General features: G+C 41.4%; 1 protein-coding gene across 10 annotated transcripts in view; it reads left to right on the top strand.

Moving 5' to 3' along the window:
- The window catches only part of ppip5k1b (diphosphoinositol pentakisphosphate kinase 1b), a 59,817-nt gene that overhangs the window by 31,285 nt on the left and 9,943 nt on the right, over nucleotides 1–18,589 (top strand). Inside the window, exons 19-27 of one of the 10 annotated variants that reach the window (XM_030053695.1) lie at nucleotides 891–1,114; nucleotides 2,910–3,037; nucleotides 3,141–3,255; nucleotides 4,072–4,179; nucleotides 4,350–4,466; nucleotides 5,613–5,753; nucleotides 6,605–6,707; nucleotides 9,875–10,015; nucleotides 11,986–12,048. In XM_030053695.1, coding sequence (XP_029909555.1) covers nucleotides 891–1,114; nucleotides 2,910–3,037; nucleotides 3,141–3,255; nucleotides 4,072–4,179; nucleotides 4,350–4,466; nucleotides 5,613–5,753; nucleotides 6,605–6,707; nucleotides 9,875–10,015; nucleotides 11,986–12,048 — 1,140 coding nt within the window. Of the gene's footprint in view, nucleotides 1–890; nucleotides 1,115–2,909; nucleotides 3,038–3,140; nucleotides 3,256–4,071; nucleotides 4,180–4,349; nucleotides 4,467–5,612; nucleotides 5,754–6,604; nucleotides 6,726–9,874; nucleotides 10,025–11,985; nucleotides 12,049–18,589 lie in introns of all 10 variants that reach the window. The other 9 variants (XM_030053694.1, XM_030053693.1, XM_030053692.1 and 6 more) reach the window with 9 other exon arrangements.

The raw sequence follows: 18,589 nt of genomic DNA, 5'->3' as shown, positions 1-18,589 counted from the left end.
ACCAGGTTCACTGCATGACCTTTATAAACAATATTTTTCCTTTCCTTCAGCTGTATTTAAACCGAGGCTCTGATTCATACACATTTTGATGTTTGTTTTCTGTCTTCCAACTACCTATTAATTACCAGAGCCTGTTAATTTTGGACTGTTGCTTAAGTTACATCTTAGCATTACAAAGTCACCAGACCTCACCAGACCTCACAATCTGATGACAACAGAGGCTGCCAAAAGTCATCATTGGTTAACATTCAAATAGACAAATGCAAAGTAGATTTTTACATTTGGTTAACCCAAAAAATATGTGCTTATGTACTCCTCTGCCATAGTTTTTATGCTCACCTTGTATACCTACCTATCTACATTAGATCGGACAATGTAGTTGGTTCTTATGTATTTACATCTCGATTTATATTAATTGACAGCTTCACAAATCTCCCTTTATTTGCCTAGGTTCAACATGGGATTAAAAGCTCAACTTGGAGTTTATTTAGAGCCCCCAATCACTGTTTACAGTCTCAAAGGGTTTTACAGGTCCATACATTTAGAACAAATAAATGACAGCCAACATGTTTTCACATACATATTGTTTGTGAGTTTTTATGTATTTAAACTTGTACAATCAGAAACATTCCCACCTGCTGGCCACCCTGCAGCCCCGCCTGGAGCTGTTTGGGCTTAAGTGACATCTGTGACATTGTAGTTGTTGATGACAGCGACAGAACTGCTCATTTGCTTTTGCCCCCCTGTTTTTTTCTTCTGTTAGTCTGTGGATGCTAAACCTTCGAGTCACAAGTCCTGATGCCCTTTTAACATTTAGCCTCTTTTGGCATTAAACCAATCCAGATTTTAAAGATCATCAGCCAGACAACTTGATTTTTTTTGTCTTCCAGACCTTCAGCTTTACCACAGTGAGACCCTGGAACTGATGCTGCAGCGCTGGTCCAAGCTGGAGAGAGACTTCCGCATGAAGAGCGGCCGCTACGACATCAGCAAGATCCCCGACATCTATGACTGCATCAAATACGACACGCAGCACAACGCTTCGCTGGGCCTGGAGGACACACTGGAACTGTTCAGACTTTCTCGCGCCCTGGCCGACATAGTCATACCACAGGTTAATACCAGTGTTATTACAGCTCTTTTAATGAAGATTGGCCTTTGTCTAGTGCAGTCATGGTAATATAATCTACCTTAAATAAAATGAAATATAAATTAGGCATCAAAAGCATAGAAACGGAATAATAATGAAAAAAATTAAACAACAAGACTATCAAAAGCAGGGGCTTATTGCAACAACAAAAATACGAAGGATATAAATAGAATAGATAAAACCTATTGAAGATTACACATAATGTCTTCATCATACAGATAGCTACATAAATCCTATTTAATCGAGAGGCTTTGCACGACATGGATATATTTATAGATGTTTACATTTTTGTTTTTGCTGATGTATAGTTTTACTCTCCAGCACAGTATGCATTAGGGGTGTAACGATACACAAAAATCACGGTTCGGTACGTACCTCGGTTTTGACGAACCGAACGCCCTGTACCGAAAATTTTCAATACGAATACATGTACCGTTACACCCCTAGTATGCATGGTGTGTAAATGCACATCATTGGCTATTCACATTATCAGACTGACAGATGGTATAACTGTACGAGAAGAAATGTGTCCTGAATGTGACGTGTGCAAGTCATTTGCATCAGGTTGTGCACGCAGGGCTGAAGCGTCAAGTCATCCAGAGCTGATAATTGGACCTGGGAATTTGCCAGTAGTCCAGAGCAGTGCACCTGTTACACTTACATCTAGCGTGTGAAAACCTCTGTAGTGCTATAATCTGTAATTCTGTTGCAAGTGGGACTAGCTACAACTCTGGGCTTAAGTCAGGGTTTGCTCACTTTAGAAATAATAGGAGTGAATGACGGCGCAGTTCTAAGAACACCTAACATTGGACTAGAAATAACTCAGTTAAGTTTGTGTGTTTAGGAACTTTAGGATTATTTATTAGTAGTATTACAGAGTGTTTGAAGGTCCACTAAACATGTAAAATGCTTAGTGGACCTTTTATGTGGAACCTTTGTGTAACTTTTCAGTTCAGCAGTCAACAAAATATAAAATATGTAAAATAGAAGTGTAATGCTGGAAGGAGTCTATTGGTGATCTGTACATGCTCCCTGATGCTGGCACAATTTTTCCCCAGGCAACAATAGTGCTGTGAATGTGCCATATGGATACTACTTCAGTCAGTTACCTAGGCCATGTACTTTTGTGTCAAAATGCCACTAGAGCCACGGCAGGTGTGTGTGGCTCCTACAGAGGTTGTCACCAGGGATTCCTGCTCCTCTCCAAAGATAATGCAAGGCCGCTTAGGTCTGCTAGACTTTCTGTGCAATCTCTTTGTTTTGTGCCAGTTGATGAATACAACATGATGCTGGTTTTCATGTCTCGTGTGCTGGTTGATGAAGACGACATGATGCTGGTTTTCATGTCTCATCAACCAGCTGGAACTGAGGAGGTTTCTTCTGTTCTGATGTTGCAGCTCAGCTCCAAATTCTACAGACTGCAAGGTATTACTAAATTCAGGATGAGAAATAAATCAAAACATTGCTTTAGAGTGAACATTTTGTTTCAGTGGATGCAGAGGTGTTTCTGTTTCCAGAAACACCCACCAGAAACAAGGTAGTAAAACCAAAACAAGGTTCTAAATTGCCTGGTTGTGGATGTGTGCAAGTCTGTTGACCTGCCCAGAGTGTTTCCCAGCCTTCAGCTCAAAGGTGCCCTATGCAGGGATAAGCTCCAGCCCTCTGTGACCCCCAAGAGGAGTAACTGAGTAGAGAAAATGGATGAATGAAACTTCCCAGTTTGTTTAAATGTCTCTCTCTGCTCCTCCATATCACGTAGGAGTATGGCATCAGCAAAGCAGAGAAACTGGACATCGCCCAGGCTTACTGTGTTCCTTTGTTGAAGAAGATCCAGCTGGACCTGCAGAGGACACATGAGGACGAGGCGGTTAACAAGCTGCACCCTCTGTGAGGCCACAAACCACCACTGAAACACACACACACACACACAGACAATAATACATGGCCGTATACGAAGTTCTCCTGTTGTTTCCTGTCCCCTGGTGTTCAGGTATTCTCGGGGTGTGATGTCTCCTGGCCGCCACGTCCGGACTCGGCTCTACTTCACCAGCGAGAGCCACGTGCACTCACTGCTCAGCATCTTCCGCTATGGAGGACTGCTGGATGTACGTCACAGTTTTTCTGCTTTTGTTTTCCGTGGCTGATGATGCACTTTTCTTAGGCGTCTGCTTCTGATGACTTGTTGGATTAAGAGCTGTTCTTTTTATCAGCTGCTTCACATGTTGGTGACCTAAGAATGGAAGCTTTTTGTAAAGTTTCACTAATATCATTTCACAAATATAATTTTTAGGAGTTGAAGGAAGTGCGGTAGGTGTGGCCAGTCTATTCAGCATAGATTTAATGGATTTATGTAATGTATGTAATACTCTACATAAATTCAAAATCAGACGTGCTCCAGTTATTATGCTTAATTGAGCTGGTTTTCCCTGGATGACCAAAAGGGGCCAGGATTTGAAACATTTATAACAGTCAGTTTTCTTCTTGCCAACAAAGGCAGTTTTCTTGGTGGCATAGAGTACAACAGAGATTTTACGGTGTAAAACTAAAAGTTTTCTGAACCTTTTTTCACCTGCATTTGTAGTATGACTTATAATGATTCTTAAAAAAATACATATATTGGTCTAAATATTGGCATGTTGGCCGTTATGGCAGGCTTTATAGCAGATATTGTTATCCACCTTAAAAAAAAAAATGTTAATGTTGTACCTAATTGTATTCTTAAGGACATTATTGCCTCAGTGTTTTTAAATAGAGGATAACGTCTTGACAGGGGAAGGCAATATAAAATTGATGTTTGCCTTTTGGTGTTGTGAAGATGTGATTTTTTTTCTCCCTGTGTGCTGAGGAATGTTTTTTTATATGTGTGTTTGTATGAATGATGTGTGCGTATGCCTTCCTGTGTGTGTATGAATGTGTATCAGGAGGAGAAGGACCAGCAGTGGAAGCAGGCTATGGACTACCTTAGTGCTGTGACTGAACTCAACTACATGACCCAGATAGTCATCATGCTGTATGAGGATAACAATAAGGTCTGCCTGCTGCCTCTCTGAATGAACTTTTTATTTGTTTTACCTCCTCCACTGTTCTTGTCAGTTAGTTACCTACTCACATTTTCTCATTCTTACTGTTGCAGTTTTATGTATAGGTTCCTTTAAGCTTGCTCCAGCTTGTGTGTGTGTGTGTTTGTGTGTGTGAGCAGGACCCATCCTCAGAGGAGCGTTTCCATGTGGAGCTCCACTTCAGCCCAGGAGTCAAAGGATGTGAGGATGAAGAGAACGTACCACTCGGCTTTGGCTTCCGCCCAGCTTCCTCTGAGGTGTGTGTGTGTGTGTGTGTGTGTGTGTGTGTGTGTGTGTGTGTGTGTGTGTGTGTGTGTGTGTGTGTGTGTGTGTGTGTGTGTGTGTGTGTGTGTGTGTGCTTGTGCACATGTGCATGTGTGGGATAGTTTGCGTGTGTGCTTGTAATGGTCTTATAGGGTTGCACAGTTGCAAGAAGCTTTAGTGTCTTTTTCCCTCTTGCACCTTTATTTGGAATTGTGAAGCTATGAAGATTATTGAGTTTACAAATTAAAGAAAATCTGTCTTTTGATTCAAAGTGAGCAAATCCCAAATATTGGAATCTCTCCAAAAAGCATGTGCTGACATTTTTGACATGCGTGGACAAGAATATTCCACAGAAAGTTGGAGCATTTTCTTTCAATTGCAATAGTGTTCTTTGTCAGTGTCTTTTCCAGTAACCCATCACCGTAGTACATGATATGAGGGACACTATATCGTCATGACAGCATCTCAGTGTGTCTCTGTGTGTTCCAGGGGGTTCAAACTTGTATATTCCAAACTGAATTATTTTTAAGTGATTCTGTATCTATTTTCCTCCCATCATTAGTTTGCATGTCTGGTATGTACACAGTAACTTCTACAATAATACTTTGTTTTTTGAATTAATTAATTTTTTAAATTTCTATGACTCGTTAATGTTTTAAGAGATGGAGTTTAAATTAAAAACACCCCAAGTTATGTGAAGACAAATGTTTGCTGATTAATGCATTAACTAGCTTAATTAATTACCCAGTATATCATGGTGTGGTGATTATGGCGGGACAATACCTCAGGTTTATTTAATGTAATGTATGTTTGTATGTTTTGAGTTGGAGTGTCCATAGATGTTATTCATTTGAAGAGAGGAAATTAAATTGACTAAATCAGTATCAACCTTTAAATCTCTGCTAAAAACTCATTTTCAAGGCTTGTTTTTTAGCATGTCTTTTATTGTTTTATTATTTCACACTGTTTTTCTATTTTGTTATTTGCTTTATCTATGTAATTCTCTCTGTTCTTATTTTTCTGGTTGTATTTGTTTTTTATTGTGTTTTATCTTTTTTTATATTGCACCTTTTCTTAAAAGTCATTGATTAATATCATTACTGTCATTAATTTCCTTCTCTTGTTTTCTGACCAATCAGAATCAAGACAAGCAGCCCAATCAGGGCAGCCTGGAGGACCTCTCCCAAGACCAGCCCGATCAGGCAATCCCCATCTCTGAGCCAATCACCATCCAGAGGAGGTGTCCCATGATTCGCAACCGGAAGACGGGATCCATGGAGGTACCATATGGCTGCTCCCTGCATGTTCTGCAATCTGCAGATCATGTAGTAATTCTAAAGTGTCAGCTTTTTGCTAGCAAATAATTATTTGGGTTGGAAAGTGGCAGCAAAATCCAGTGGATCCAGTCCTATTTAAAACAAAATTGTGTTGGGTTGTATAGTTACCTCGGAGTTATGAGTCCACATGGTGGTGAAAACTCTTCATTAATTGCTTCAACCCTGGGCTGCTCATCCCGAATACTTTATTTGTGTCACTCCATTCATTTCTCGTTATTTTCCTGTTTGAGTTGGATTGAATTGAAGTAGATCCAGCAAGAAGCATGTTGAGAAAACTTCCACATAACAACCTTGCGCCAGTAAGAAATCACCGTATTGTACTTTCACAAATAATTATCATAATACCATGAAAAATGTGTACCAGGACTTGTTTTTTATTTTGACATAATCCACTTTATTCAAATTTTTTATGTGCTAAAAGTCTACTTTGGAAGTGAATGGAGATACACCAATACAGTATTATGGATTTGCATCAAAGGGGAGCACGGAGCAGCTAATATTGAGCTTCGCCACATGGTGTGAAATATAATGTCCAGGTTACTATACAACCCCACGCTCTACCAAGTTTACCAAGTTAACCGAGTTTACTAAGTTCAGTTTTACTTTAAGAGAGAGACATGCAGATAAAAATGTCCACACTTTAAATGCCAGCTGAAATCAGACTGTGACAGAGATGATAATGCAAAAATCCCTTGGATTTTGAATGGGAGACATCAAGTGTCTGGTGTTACTTGCACTTTTTTACTGGAGCAGTTATCTCAGCCATAACTGCTGTTCTCTATGGCCTCACTCAGGTCCTCTCTGAGACCTCACCCACCCAGTCAACCAAAGGCTCCTCGTCCTACCGACTCTTCCCCTCGCGCCAGTCTCCTGAGGTCAAACCAGCCAGCGGCCTAGGTGGGCACCTCCTGCCTGGTGTGTATGTGTGTGCCTGTATTTTTAATTTTTTTTTTGGTGTGTGTGTGTGTGTGTGCTCCTGCATAAGAGGGAGTGGGAGAGAGAGTGGGAGAGAGAGTGAGAGTGAGAGTGGGAGAGAGAGTGGGAGAGAGAGTGGGAGAGAGAGAGAGAGAGAGAGAGAGATTTTATGCCAACGACAGATACACTGCCATAACCGCACATTTATCTCCAGCTGTCATCGTTGAACTACTGCCATCTCAAGCCCTGGCTGTGACCTCCCCCTACTCTCACTCTCTCTCTCTCTCTCTCTCTCTCTCTCTCTCTCTCTCTCTCTCTCTCTCTCTCTCTCTCTCTCTCTCTCTCTCTCTCACTTTTACACTCTCACTTTCTCTCTCACTCTCACTCTTGCTCTTTCTCTCTTGCTCTCCCTGTCTTTCTTCCTCCCTTTGGCCCTAGCCCCTATCTCTCCCTCTTTCAATCACCCCTTCAACCCATCCCCCTCACACACACACACACACATACACACACACACACACACACACACACACTGATAGTTACATAGCTTCCATGACAGCAGCACTACGGCAGCCAAAGGCCCAGAGGTCCTAACTATGTAGGGAAGAGGTCAGCAGGGAGAGTTGGATCTCTGATTTCACGTACTGTTCGGATGTGCAGAGATACTTTCTAGGCGATAAGGTGACAACATACAGAACATGATTACTTCTTATTTCCAATACATTTCCAAGAGGTTACTTTTCATGAGCAAATTGACTTTTTTGCCTTAAGATATATTAACGGGACAGTAACTATAAAAATGCTGTCCTCCTTAACTCACTGTACATTTACATGTAGGAGTTTACATGTGTATTTATCAATACCTACATATTAAGATTCATGCATCACAGTTTAACTGGGACAAACTGTTAAATTGGTCTGGTCTAGAACATCTCACAATATAAAGCAGCCATCATACTGAACACTAAAAAAGTTTTATACAGTACCAAAAAGTGGTACCTCAGGCTAGTGAGGATAAAAGCTGTATTAAAGCTGTTTTTAGTGCTTTGAAGAACACTTTTAGAAAGATTTCTAAAGCATGGAATTTCAGCTTGTTGTGACGCAAGGATCCCCATCTTGGGAACGCTGTTGGGGGTCCAAATTTAAGTTAATCTCTCTGGCGATAATTCACTTTTACTTAGTTTTGTTTTTCAGTGAAACTTGCAAAAAGGCTTTCTCATTAACATAATCAATTAGCTTCTTTTAGGTACTAGTTAGTAAAGTAATATCTAACGTGTATGTATCAGCAGGCCAAAAACACATGGGACATTATTGACACACTCAAGAATTAGCAGCAAACATGCAACTAAGAACTGGATGGGACCAGGTATTTGTATCATAATCCAGAGAGGTCGCCTTGAATTTTATAAATTTTATATATTTGAATGAATTTGATTATTCACAAAAAAGTTTCCCACATTCAAACTTCATTATTGAATTCATGGTCAGGATCCAGCTGCAGTACCTGCTTGGACCACCAGGGGGCTGTGGGCCACTGGTTGCAAACTCCTGGTCTAAAGCACCACGCTCTAATAGCAGCAAAGTATGCTTGAAAACACAAAAAATGTTCCAGTTTTTAAGAACTCCCATGGATTCCTTTGGGTCATTTGACTTTTTGTGAATCTATTCATTCTTTTTAACAAAAGATTTTTTTCTTCTTTTAAGTATGTTTATATACAGAGTCACTGCCCTAACCAAAGAACCTTTTGTGCTGTTCCCATGGGCTTATCACTCCCATCAAACTGCCAACGTGGTGACGCTCCCACAAGCATGAATGACCCTCAAATAAATCGAGAAGAGCGCCGAGTGGAGGAAACCATAAAACCGTAAATGTGACAAGCGGACTGGAGTGGCTTTGTGGAAACAATTTTTGTCTCCTGCACTTCACTGAGCTTTTGAACCCAAGTATAGCAGCATTCACGATTAAGCTCTTCTTTGAAAAAATGCCAACTCCTCCAACTTTATGTTTTAAATGACATTTGCTCTGAACAATATCAGTTCTCCTTACAGTGTCATCAAATGGGAATTATTTTAACTTAGTACTTTGCTTACTTTGGGCACTTAGTTACAAGTTCAGTGCATTTCTAGAAAAAGAGATTTTGTCATTTGATTATGAAAGATTTTATGCTACAGTCCCATTTCTCCATGCCTGCGTCCATCATCATGTCATTTGGCACTTGAATATGTCAAGTCTGAAAGCAGCTGTGGGGCTTGGTTCACACAACATCAAAAGTACTTTTTTAAGCCACCCACCGTCCTTTGAGGGGGAGGCATAGCAGTAGATTATCTATGTGTGAAGCCCTTGTCAAGAGAGTGATCCCGTCTCCCCACCCTGTCCCATCCCCCTCATCAACCATACACTCCACTGGTCACAAACCTGAGTGTCAGGGTCGGCCGGGTTTGTATATATAGAACAAAGAAACAGTAGACATCCGACACCACAACTTTTTTAGATGAGACTGAGACCTGTGGAGACTCACTTGAAACAAAGGCAAATGGTGACAAAATGACACAAAATGTCAGTAAAATAACTCTCATTGCTTATTAATACACAGGAGGGTTTGGTGACAGTTACATTTCCTTCTTCAATGTGTCTCTTTTGTGTTCGGGACACAAACACACACATCCTGTGTACATTGCACTTGTGTACATTGAGAACAAATGCATGCCCCATATCTACACACACACACAGACCCTATGTTTGCTGTCAGTTTTGGATGAAAATCTTGTAGAAACTCAGAACAGCCTTTTTCTCACGTTGACCATCGTTCATTTTTAAGTTAACCCAATCAATTTTGAAAGGGTTTCATAAGCCCAAGGGTTTGCAGGATTTTCTGGAGGACTGTCTAATTTTTCTAGCTGATGCTAAAAGATGAAACTGACCCAACATGGGCTGCAAGGTTTTTGCATAATTACACCAATATATTTTTTCAGATGTGCACACACATGCCATAATCTCCCCATAGCAACAGTCTGTTAATAATAATAACTGCATGGTGTGTAATAAAAACTAATACCCGCCCTTCACACCCTCCATTCCTCCCCTCCCACTTGATCCATTCCTCTGTCCCGCCCCCCCACCCCGTCAAACCCCGCGGCTCCTCCTCACACAGGCTCCCTCCGCTCTGGCCTCTTCAGTGCCTCTGTCCTCGGGGTGTCATCTAGCGCCCCCAACCTGCGGGACTACGTCCGCACACACCACCACCACCACCGCAAACCACCTCTGTCCCCCGGCAGTCTGCCGTGCCAGATTGGTATGTTCGGTACGTTCCCCTGCATCTCAGCTCTCTCTCCTCTCCTGCGAGACGGGGCTTTCCATCTCTGTCCTTTCCTGTTTTTTCTTTTTTTGTTTTGTTTTGTTTTTTTACTGCCAGGCACTGAGAAGATCTCGCAGCTCCTCTCTGGGCTGACTTGGGGTTTGAAATGGCTTCTTTTTCCATTTCCCTGAGCTTCACAGCCTTTAGTTTCATGGGAAACATCACTATTTTGTTTGGTTAATAAAAGAACCCTTCCCTCTTCCCTCTCTGGCCCCCTCTCCCCAAACACAAATCAGCAGTTTCAGACCATTGCATCATTCTTCCTGAGTGATTTACCATGCTGCGTGCATAATAATGTCACTGATTTGACAGCAGATTGACTGGCTGTGCAGTATATGCTGAGCATGCGAGCTTGAACTGGACTGTGTGATGAATCGTGGCTATCAGTGATCAATGTTTTTACATCTTCCTGATCAGCATGACCGCTCATTGATTACACCACCGCCTGCCTGAGTTCTCAGTGTGTTGAACTTGTCTTCCGTTGTGCATGTTTTTCTGCTGTAATTAGGTCACCGCTTACGGAACTTAATTTCATAATCCACAGTAAAATAGCTTTTGTGTCTGGATGCAAGAAGTCCGGCTTTTCATTAATCACAAATTAAGCTTTATGTTGAGAAAATCAGCTTTTTATTTGGAACAGATATGTTTTCAAGACCCAGTAATCCACCTTTGAATAATTCCCAGTCGCATATTCCCTCCCTACCCTTTTTCCCGTCTCACTGTGTTAAACAGTGAGTATAGAAGGCTGTTTCCACAGCCACCAGGGGTCTCTATAGGAACTTTGATTGTTCCAAACATCCGGGTGTTATTGACATGGTTATGGATGTTTAATTACACAGGACTGCTCAGTAATTTCAGCTGAAGTTGACACATCTTCAAGTTGGGTCAGCCCAGAAGCTAATTTTACCAGCAAATTATATGGGAGCACACACTGTATCTGCACATTGGCAAAACTGCAGGATTTTATATTTATTTATTTATTTATTACATTATTTTATTTATTTTTTTGTCACTGCGGGTGTGAAATAAAATGAGCTGCTCAGTTTGGCCACCGGGTGTCACTCTGTCTGCAAGGCTTGACACTCATAGCAGGAAACTGATGCTTTCCTTCCACAAAGCTGTTACATCATGTTATGTCCTGGTCGCTGAGAGACAGGTGTGGGTTTAGACTGACGTCAACACTGCTCATTTAAGAGGGGAGTGAGGGCAGCTTATGTTTTTTTTTTTCTCTCTCTCGATGGAATTGTTTTGAAAGGAAGTCTTCAGCTGGTTTATACGTTGAGGTAAAACCACAGACAGAGCTACGGTGTTGTTATCGTGCAAAATGATCTTGATGTACTTTACATAGTCTTAGGATTTCTTTGTTTTTGTCTCCAGTGCAATTACCGCTGCCATCCCCATGATTACATCCCGTCTCTCCCTCCCTTCACATCATTTGTTAGAGCTAAAGAGAAAGTCAGTAGCAGTCCAAGGTGGGAAAGAAAGAAAGAGTGGTTGGAATCACAGATTGTCTTCTGTCACCCTGAAATGGCCACTAAATTAAAGCCCAGTATCATCCCTCTGCATGCACACCACTCAGCCAAAACATCCATCATTTACTCCGTCCACTCCACAGCCTTTCCAGTCACATCCTCTGATAGTCTGTCTCTGCTCTGTTTATACACACTGTAGATGCCCTCATTTTCACACATCTTGGTTGCAGACAGACAAACGGACATTGATTAATTGACAGGCTGACTCTCCCTCTCATTCTCGCTCTTCCTCTGCCTGTCTCTCTTTCTCTCCCTCTTTTTCTCTTCAGCACATACACACACACGCACGCATACACACTCACGCAAAAACAGGCAGACCCAGGTACCAGAAGCCTGCATTCCCAGTAATACCAGTTACCTTTCTTATCTCCTCAGAGCTGTTCTCTATGCCGGCAGTAAAGAGATTTTCTGTGTCGTTTGCCAGGCATCCGACTAATGGTATGTCTGCCTTTTTTTTCAAGTATATCTCAAAATTCCTCATCTTGCATGACCTTTTTGGGGGAAAACATTTCCTTTGTTTTCTAAGATTGGGGTTTGACGTTGGCTGCGTAATTTAAATTAAAACGTCTCCAAGAACCCAATTTTTCCTCAAGAGTTTTCTGTTTCACCACACATCCTTGGTGTTTGAATCTTGTGTTGTTTTCGACCCTCACCTCTAACACCACCTGCTCTGCCTGCACCTGTTAATATGCCTCTCTAATCCTGCTGTCTCCACAGCATGGATGTTCTATATGGATGTGAAATATATATTCTTCCTGTGATATATTTCCATGTGTGGATGCTCCATGTGTGCACATATCATAACACTTCACTTAAACTTGCACTTCACTGGCACTTTTTGTCAATCCAGCCCATTCCTTTCAACTCGTTGATTTCATTTGTGTAGTAGTTTGGACCAGGACCATAGAAATGTTGTCAGCATTGCAAATGCATTGTGCTCTGCTTTTCATTGTTTTCTTAGATTGGACCTTAGGAAATCACCAAGATTTGCAATATATTGTAATCAGACAACTAGGCCCTAAAGGGTGCTAGTCTGTTCCTTTGCTGGTATATTTTCTTTCTTTTTCTGTGCTTATTTTTTTCATGCTTTCTTTCTGTCTTTCTTTCTTTCTGTCCTGTCTAAAGTTGCCTCTCCTTCAATAAAAACACACAAAAATTTGTACAGCAGTCCAGTCTAGAACAATATATACTCAAGTATGGAACCAGTTCTCCTGAGGATGGTCCCATAATAACCATCTAAATGTCAAAAAAAAATCTTTGGAATTCATTGAGAATCAGCTGTACCTGCTATGGATTTACAACTTGTATCCAAATTTAGGCATAAATGGAGTTTGTAGTCCATCACTGTTTTCTCCCCTCAAAATGGCTTAAACCTTTCAGTTATTCCACAGTTAACTCAAATTTCACTACAATTGCTGTACACTACCCATAGACCTGGACAAGAAATTATAGTATTTTGCTTCGAAATGTATCCAGAACAGCCTATAGTGCACACAAATATCTAAAAACCAAGCAAAACTGTAAATGCTACTGCAAACATTTCCATTATTTCACCTAATAATCTTTTTGTGAAATAAATTTTTTGAGTGAGAGATAATGTGATAACATGCTACATGACTTATGGTTAATTCCACCTATTTATTGGACATTTTGGCGTGTGTGTGTGTGTGTGTGTGTGTGTGTGTGTGTGTGTGTGTGTGTGTGTGTGTGTGTGTGTGTATTCAGTATAGAAGTGGATCATGTAAGTGAGCATGTTCAAGAAATCATTTACAAAGCAACCAGTCTAAAAAAACTAGCAATATTTTCAATGCTATCACTATCACTACTACTATTAAAAATAATGTGCATTTTTAGGTTAAAAAAAAAATACAAACTAAAATCAGTCAAGTGTGTGTAGGTAGTCTATTTATAGTGTTGACAGACACTTAACTAGGCAAAAATTGATTTAACTTTGAGCATGAGCATTACAAATCGACTAAGTACCAGGATCATCTTACGTGTGGGCTCAGGTTTACAAGCTGCAGTTAATTCAGAGATCTGATATGATGTTGACAGAGATTTGGATGAACTGGGAACCTCAGTGATGAGTTCTTCCATTTGGACTGTGTGAACATACAGTATGTTGTTAGACTTCTTTGACAAGGTAAAAGTCTGATGTAAAAATCAAATAAAATAGCTAAACTGAAGGCCTAAAATATAAATGTGTGAGGTATTGTTGTTTTTTAATCTTGCGGTGCCCATTCATAATACAAAATAGGGTTAATAACAAAATACAAACATTTTGATTGTATCATCTTAACCAGACATGTTTTAAGTGTATGAAATGTGTTTACCTAGTTAATTTCTGTTTCTTGCCTTTTTTTTTTTTTTTTTTTTTTTTTTTTGTCTGCTGTTAAATTATTAAAAGTAGTATGTAAAGATGTATTCCACACAAAATTGAAGATGTTACCTTCTTGACAAAACAAGAGGAATTTAATTTAAAAATGACAGGTAATTTTTTCCGATGGACATTTTAACCGCCACATTCACAAGTGACAAGAACAAAAAATTTATTATTTATTTATTTATTTTTATCTGTTTTGATTTGAATGACCAGCTTGCCAGGTCATGAGTGAACCTTTGGGTTCACTGAGAAAATTAGGCAATTAGCGCTGATGAGTTTTTCCGTTATGATTCATGGTGCCAACAGACCAATCATAACAGTCTGCTTTGCTCGCTCATAACCTTGGCATTGGATCAAATATTGTGTTGCTCAGTATATCAGAGTACAGAATGGAAAAAATATGGACTGTGAGTTTTAGCAGTGTGTTTGTGCATTGTGTTTAAGCAAGAGCCATGCAATAGTGAGAGTTTCTTGGTCAGTTAAACTTTGAGGGAAAAAGGATTTTGCTCATATTCTGCCTTCAAGGGATATTAAGTCCAAGAAGATGCGCTCACTCTTGCACTGTCTTCATCAGACCTGTCCCCTCTGTTGAGGACACAACTGTGTTTGAAATGTCATCTTTGATGCCACAAAAAAGGACAGTATTTAAAAGAGAAAGTGTGGTGCCTGTTTATCCCCATGGACTTGGCTTATTAATGGACGAATAGTTAAATCATAATGTATCCAATTCTGGGGTAAGTTGACTCTTGCCTTTCTATAATGAATTTTGTAGTTATTCACAGTAAATATGCAATAGAATGAATACTCCATCAACCAATAACAAGTAAGACACATCTGTAGGACTGATTAGGATTTGAATCTGACTTAAGTACTGTTAGCTATGATGTGCCAGTCTATGTTCAAGCTGCCCTTTCTTGACTGAAAATAAAGTGTAGCTAAAGCCACTGTGTCACCCACTGGCACCTGCAGTATTTCTTATTTCAGTTGTCATTGTATTGTGCAAATACCATCCTCCAATAAGGGATAGTTCACCCACAATGCATAATATTTGTAATATCTAAGTGTTCACCATGTGCTGGCCTTCACTGTAAACTCGTGTTCCAAAAATGGCAGCCATCACTGATCCAACAGAAAAAAATTGGAGCCTTAATTTTATGATTTTACAACAGCAAAACACTGTCAAAAGTTCAGTTGAAAAGCTGACACTCATACTGTAGTCTCCATTATCCAGTTATATTCACAGTACTTCCCAAACATGTATTTTAACTCCAGTCTTGCTGCACAGATGACTTCCGCAAAATCCTCTCATGCAATGTCATGAAGTGTGTGTGCACAAGGGTGTCCGTCCAAGCAGTTCATCCAGTGAAACACACACGGATCAGGGACAGCTGGCGTTTTTGAATGCAAGTTTACCATGAATCCTTGTAACTAAATCATTCTTCATTGGGGACTGAAGGCAGCATGCAGTGAGTACGTGATACAAATATTATGCATTATGGGTGAAGTATCCCTTTAACCGTTTAATGTGAGCCACAGGTGACAAGTATGCACTGGAGTAGTGTTATTGATGACGTTAAGACGCTAGTGTTTTCATGTAACCTGAAGTAGCTGTATGTTTGTGGTCGGCTGTGTGGGCAGTCATTTTGTCGAGTCTTAATTGACTCCATTTTATCTGTGGTAATATGAATTATTGACTTTAATGTGCATTACTGCTGTCTGTATGTGACCTCAGGTTAACCTTTGCTTGAACTTTGTTGGCTTTGAAAGTGAGAAGGTGGTTTGTAGCAACTAACTGCATAGTGGTGTATAGAATCAGTTGGTCTTCTATAGTCGTAACATTCATTAATGACCAACAGCCAGCTAAGCAGTTACAAAGATGGAGGCTACAGTATCTCTCCCCTTTTTTCTACCTATGAAAATGCTTTTTTGTGATGTATATTTTTTATTTTTCTGTTTTTTTTTTTATCTAGCCAGTCTATGCAAAGACAATTGTCCATCCAAAAGCCTCACTGCTCTTTTAGCTCTGTGAACATCTTTGGCACCACCCCTGTCACTGCTGCTGTCATCCTCCTCCTCCACTGTGCTCTCCTCTCTTTCCTCGCTCTACCTCTTATTCCTCAGAGCCCCCTGACGAACACCATGTAGCCCAGATGTTGGGGGGGCTGCCCACTGAACTGGCCCTGCTGGGGTTTCCCCTTCTGGCTGTGGATGGGGCCATAGCCCACCACCTGCGCCACTGCCCCTACCACCTTCGCCTCCTCAAGAGCTGGCTGGTGTCCGGCCAGGAATTCCCTGAGTCCCTCCACGGTCAGCCCCTGTAGACCCTGCTCAATGCCTCCTAGCCCTATTCATGCAGTGCTGGGGCAAGTGGGATGCCGGCAATGCAGTCTGAGCTTTGCATAGTGTTCATTGCTTCCCTTTTGTTTTGTTTTGCTTTTTTCATCCCAACCTGTGTCAGTCACTTGTCTGCCGCCCCTGTTTGGGTGCTACAATTTATCCTTGTTGTTCTATTTTATTTTGTGTCCATTTCTAAACGTCTTCCTGTTTTTGTTTCTGTCTTTCTTGCATTCCTGCCAGAGCATGCATCACTTGCTGCTCAGAATAGAAAAGGTTCATCTGTCTCTGCGTATTCGATTCTAGCTGGCACAGATGACCAGTTTCAATTTTGTACCCTGTCTTGCCATGCATAAGATTCCGCCCACTAACCAAAGTCCTTGGAAAAAGAAAAGGCAATGTCAAGACACAGTTTTCTTTTTTCTTGCCATTGAGTCATGGCTGCAATGCATTGATTGGTAATACTATCATACACTATATTACCAAAAGTATTCGCTCACCTGCCTTTACTCATACTATGAACTGAAGTGCCATCCCATTCCTAACCCATAGAGTTCAATATGATGTCGGTCCACCTTTTGCAGCTATTACAGCTTCAACTCTTCTGGGAAGACTGTCCACAAGGTTGAGGAGAGTGTTTATAGGAATTTTTGACCATTCTTCCAAAAGCGCATTGGTGAGGTCACACACTGATGTTGGTCGAGAAGGCCTGGCTCTCAGTCTCCGCTCTAATTCATCCCAAAGGTGTTCTATCGGGTTCAGGTCAGGACTCTGTGCAGGCCAGTCAAGTTCGTCCACACCAGACTCTGTCATCCATGTCTTTATGGACCTTGCTTTGTGCACTGGTGCACAGTCATGTTGGAAGAGGAAGGGGCCCGCTCCAAACTGTTCCCACAAGGTTGGGAGCATGGAATTGTCCAAAATGTTTTGGTATCCTGAAGCATTCAAAGTTCCTTTCACTGGAACTAAGGGGCCAAGCCCAGCTCCTGAAAAACAACCCCACACCATAATTCCTCCTCCACCAAATCTCACAGTCGGCACAATGCAGTCTGAAATGTACCGTTCTCCTGGCAACCTCCAAACCCAGACTCGTCCATCAGATTGCCAGATGGAAAAGCGTGATTCATCACTCCAGAGAACGCGTCTCCACTGCTCTAGAGGCCAGTGGCGGCGTGCTTTACACCATTGCATCCGACGCTTTGCATTGCACTTAGTGATGTGTGGCTTGGCTGCAGCTGCTCGGCCATGGAAACCCATTCCATGAAGCTCTCTGCGTGCTGTACTTGGGCTAATCTGAAGGTCACATGAAGTTTGTAGCTCTGTAGCAATTGACTGTGCAGAAAGTCGGCGACCTCTTTGCACTATGCGCTTCAGCATCCGCTGACCCCTCTCCGTCACTTTACGTGGCCTACCACTTCGTGGCTGAGTTGCTGTTGTTCCCAAACGCTTCCATTTTGTTATAATAGAGCTGACAGTTGACTGTGGAATATTTAGGAGCGAGGAAATTTCACGACTGGATTTGTTGCACAGGCGGCATCCTATGACAGTTCCACGCTGGAATTCACTGAGCTCCTGAGAGCGGCCCATTCTTTCACAAATGTCTTGTTTCACAGTCTGCATGCCTGAGTGCTTGATTTTATACACCTGTGGCCAGGCCAAGTGATTAGGACACCTGATTCTGATCATTTGAATGGGTGAACGAATACTTTTGGTAATATAGTGTATTTTGTGAGACTCCAATGTTAGAAACCGCTCTAGCAAGGCTTCTTGCTGTACATGCATGCCTGGTGGATAACACTCAAAAACAAACTCTTCCACAGAAGGGTTTGACACCTGCCTGGACTGCACTGCACCTGTGCATGTTTCCTCATAAGCAGCAGTTCTCACACTGAAAACATCCGTCAGAGTGGACATATGTTCAGTAATGAGGTCTAGAGCACACAGCTTACCCAGTTCTGTCTGTAGAAAAGAGTCGGTTCAAGAAAGGAGGTGTTGATGACACTGATTTGGCAAGTGCGCTGTGGGAGGTCACGACTGGGTACCACTGTGTCTCCCTTAGCACTCGCATCGCAAGATGTTTCTGGTATCCTGGCCACATGGCAGATACTTGAGTGTCTGATGAAAGATCTGGGTCATCGTCTCATCCTTCATTTTAATTGGCTAATTAAGCGGTGGCCTGCTCATAAACTGCTGATTTTGTAGAGTTTCTGGAGCACTTCTTGGCGCACTGTGTCACTCAGATGGAGCTACATGGCTGTTTTT

The sequence above is a fragment of the Myripristis murdjan genome, chromosome 6 (genome assembly GCF_902150065.1).
Source record: "Myripristis murdjan chromosome 6, fMyrMur1.1, whole genome shotgun sequence".
NCBI lineage: Eukaryota > Metazoa > Chordata > Actinopteri > Holocentriformes > Holocentridae > Myripristis > Myripristis murdjan.
This window is presented reverse-complemented; position numbering and strand designations above follow the sequence as displayed.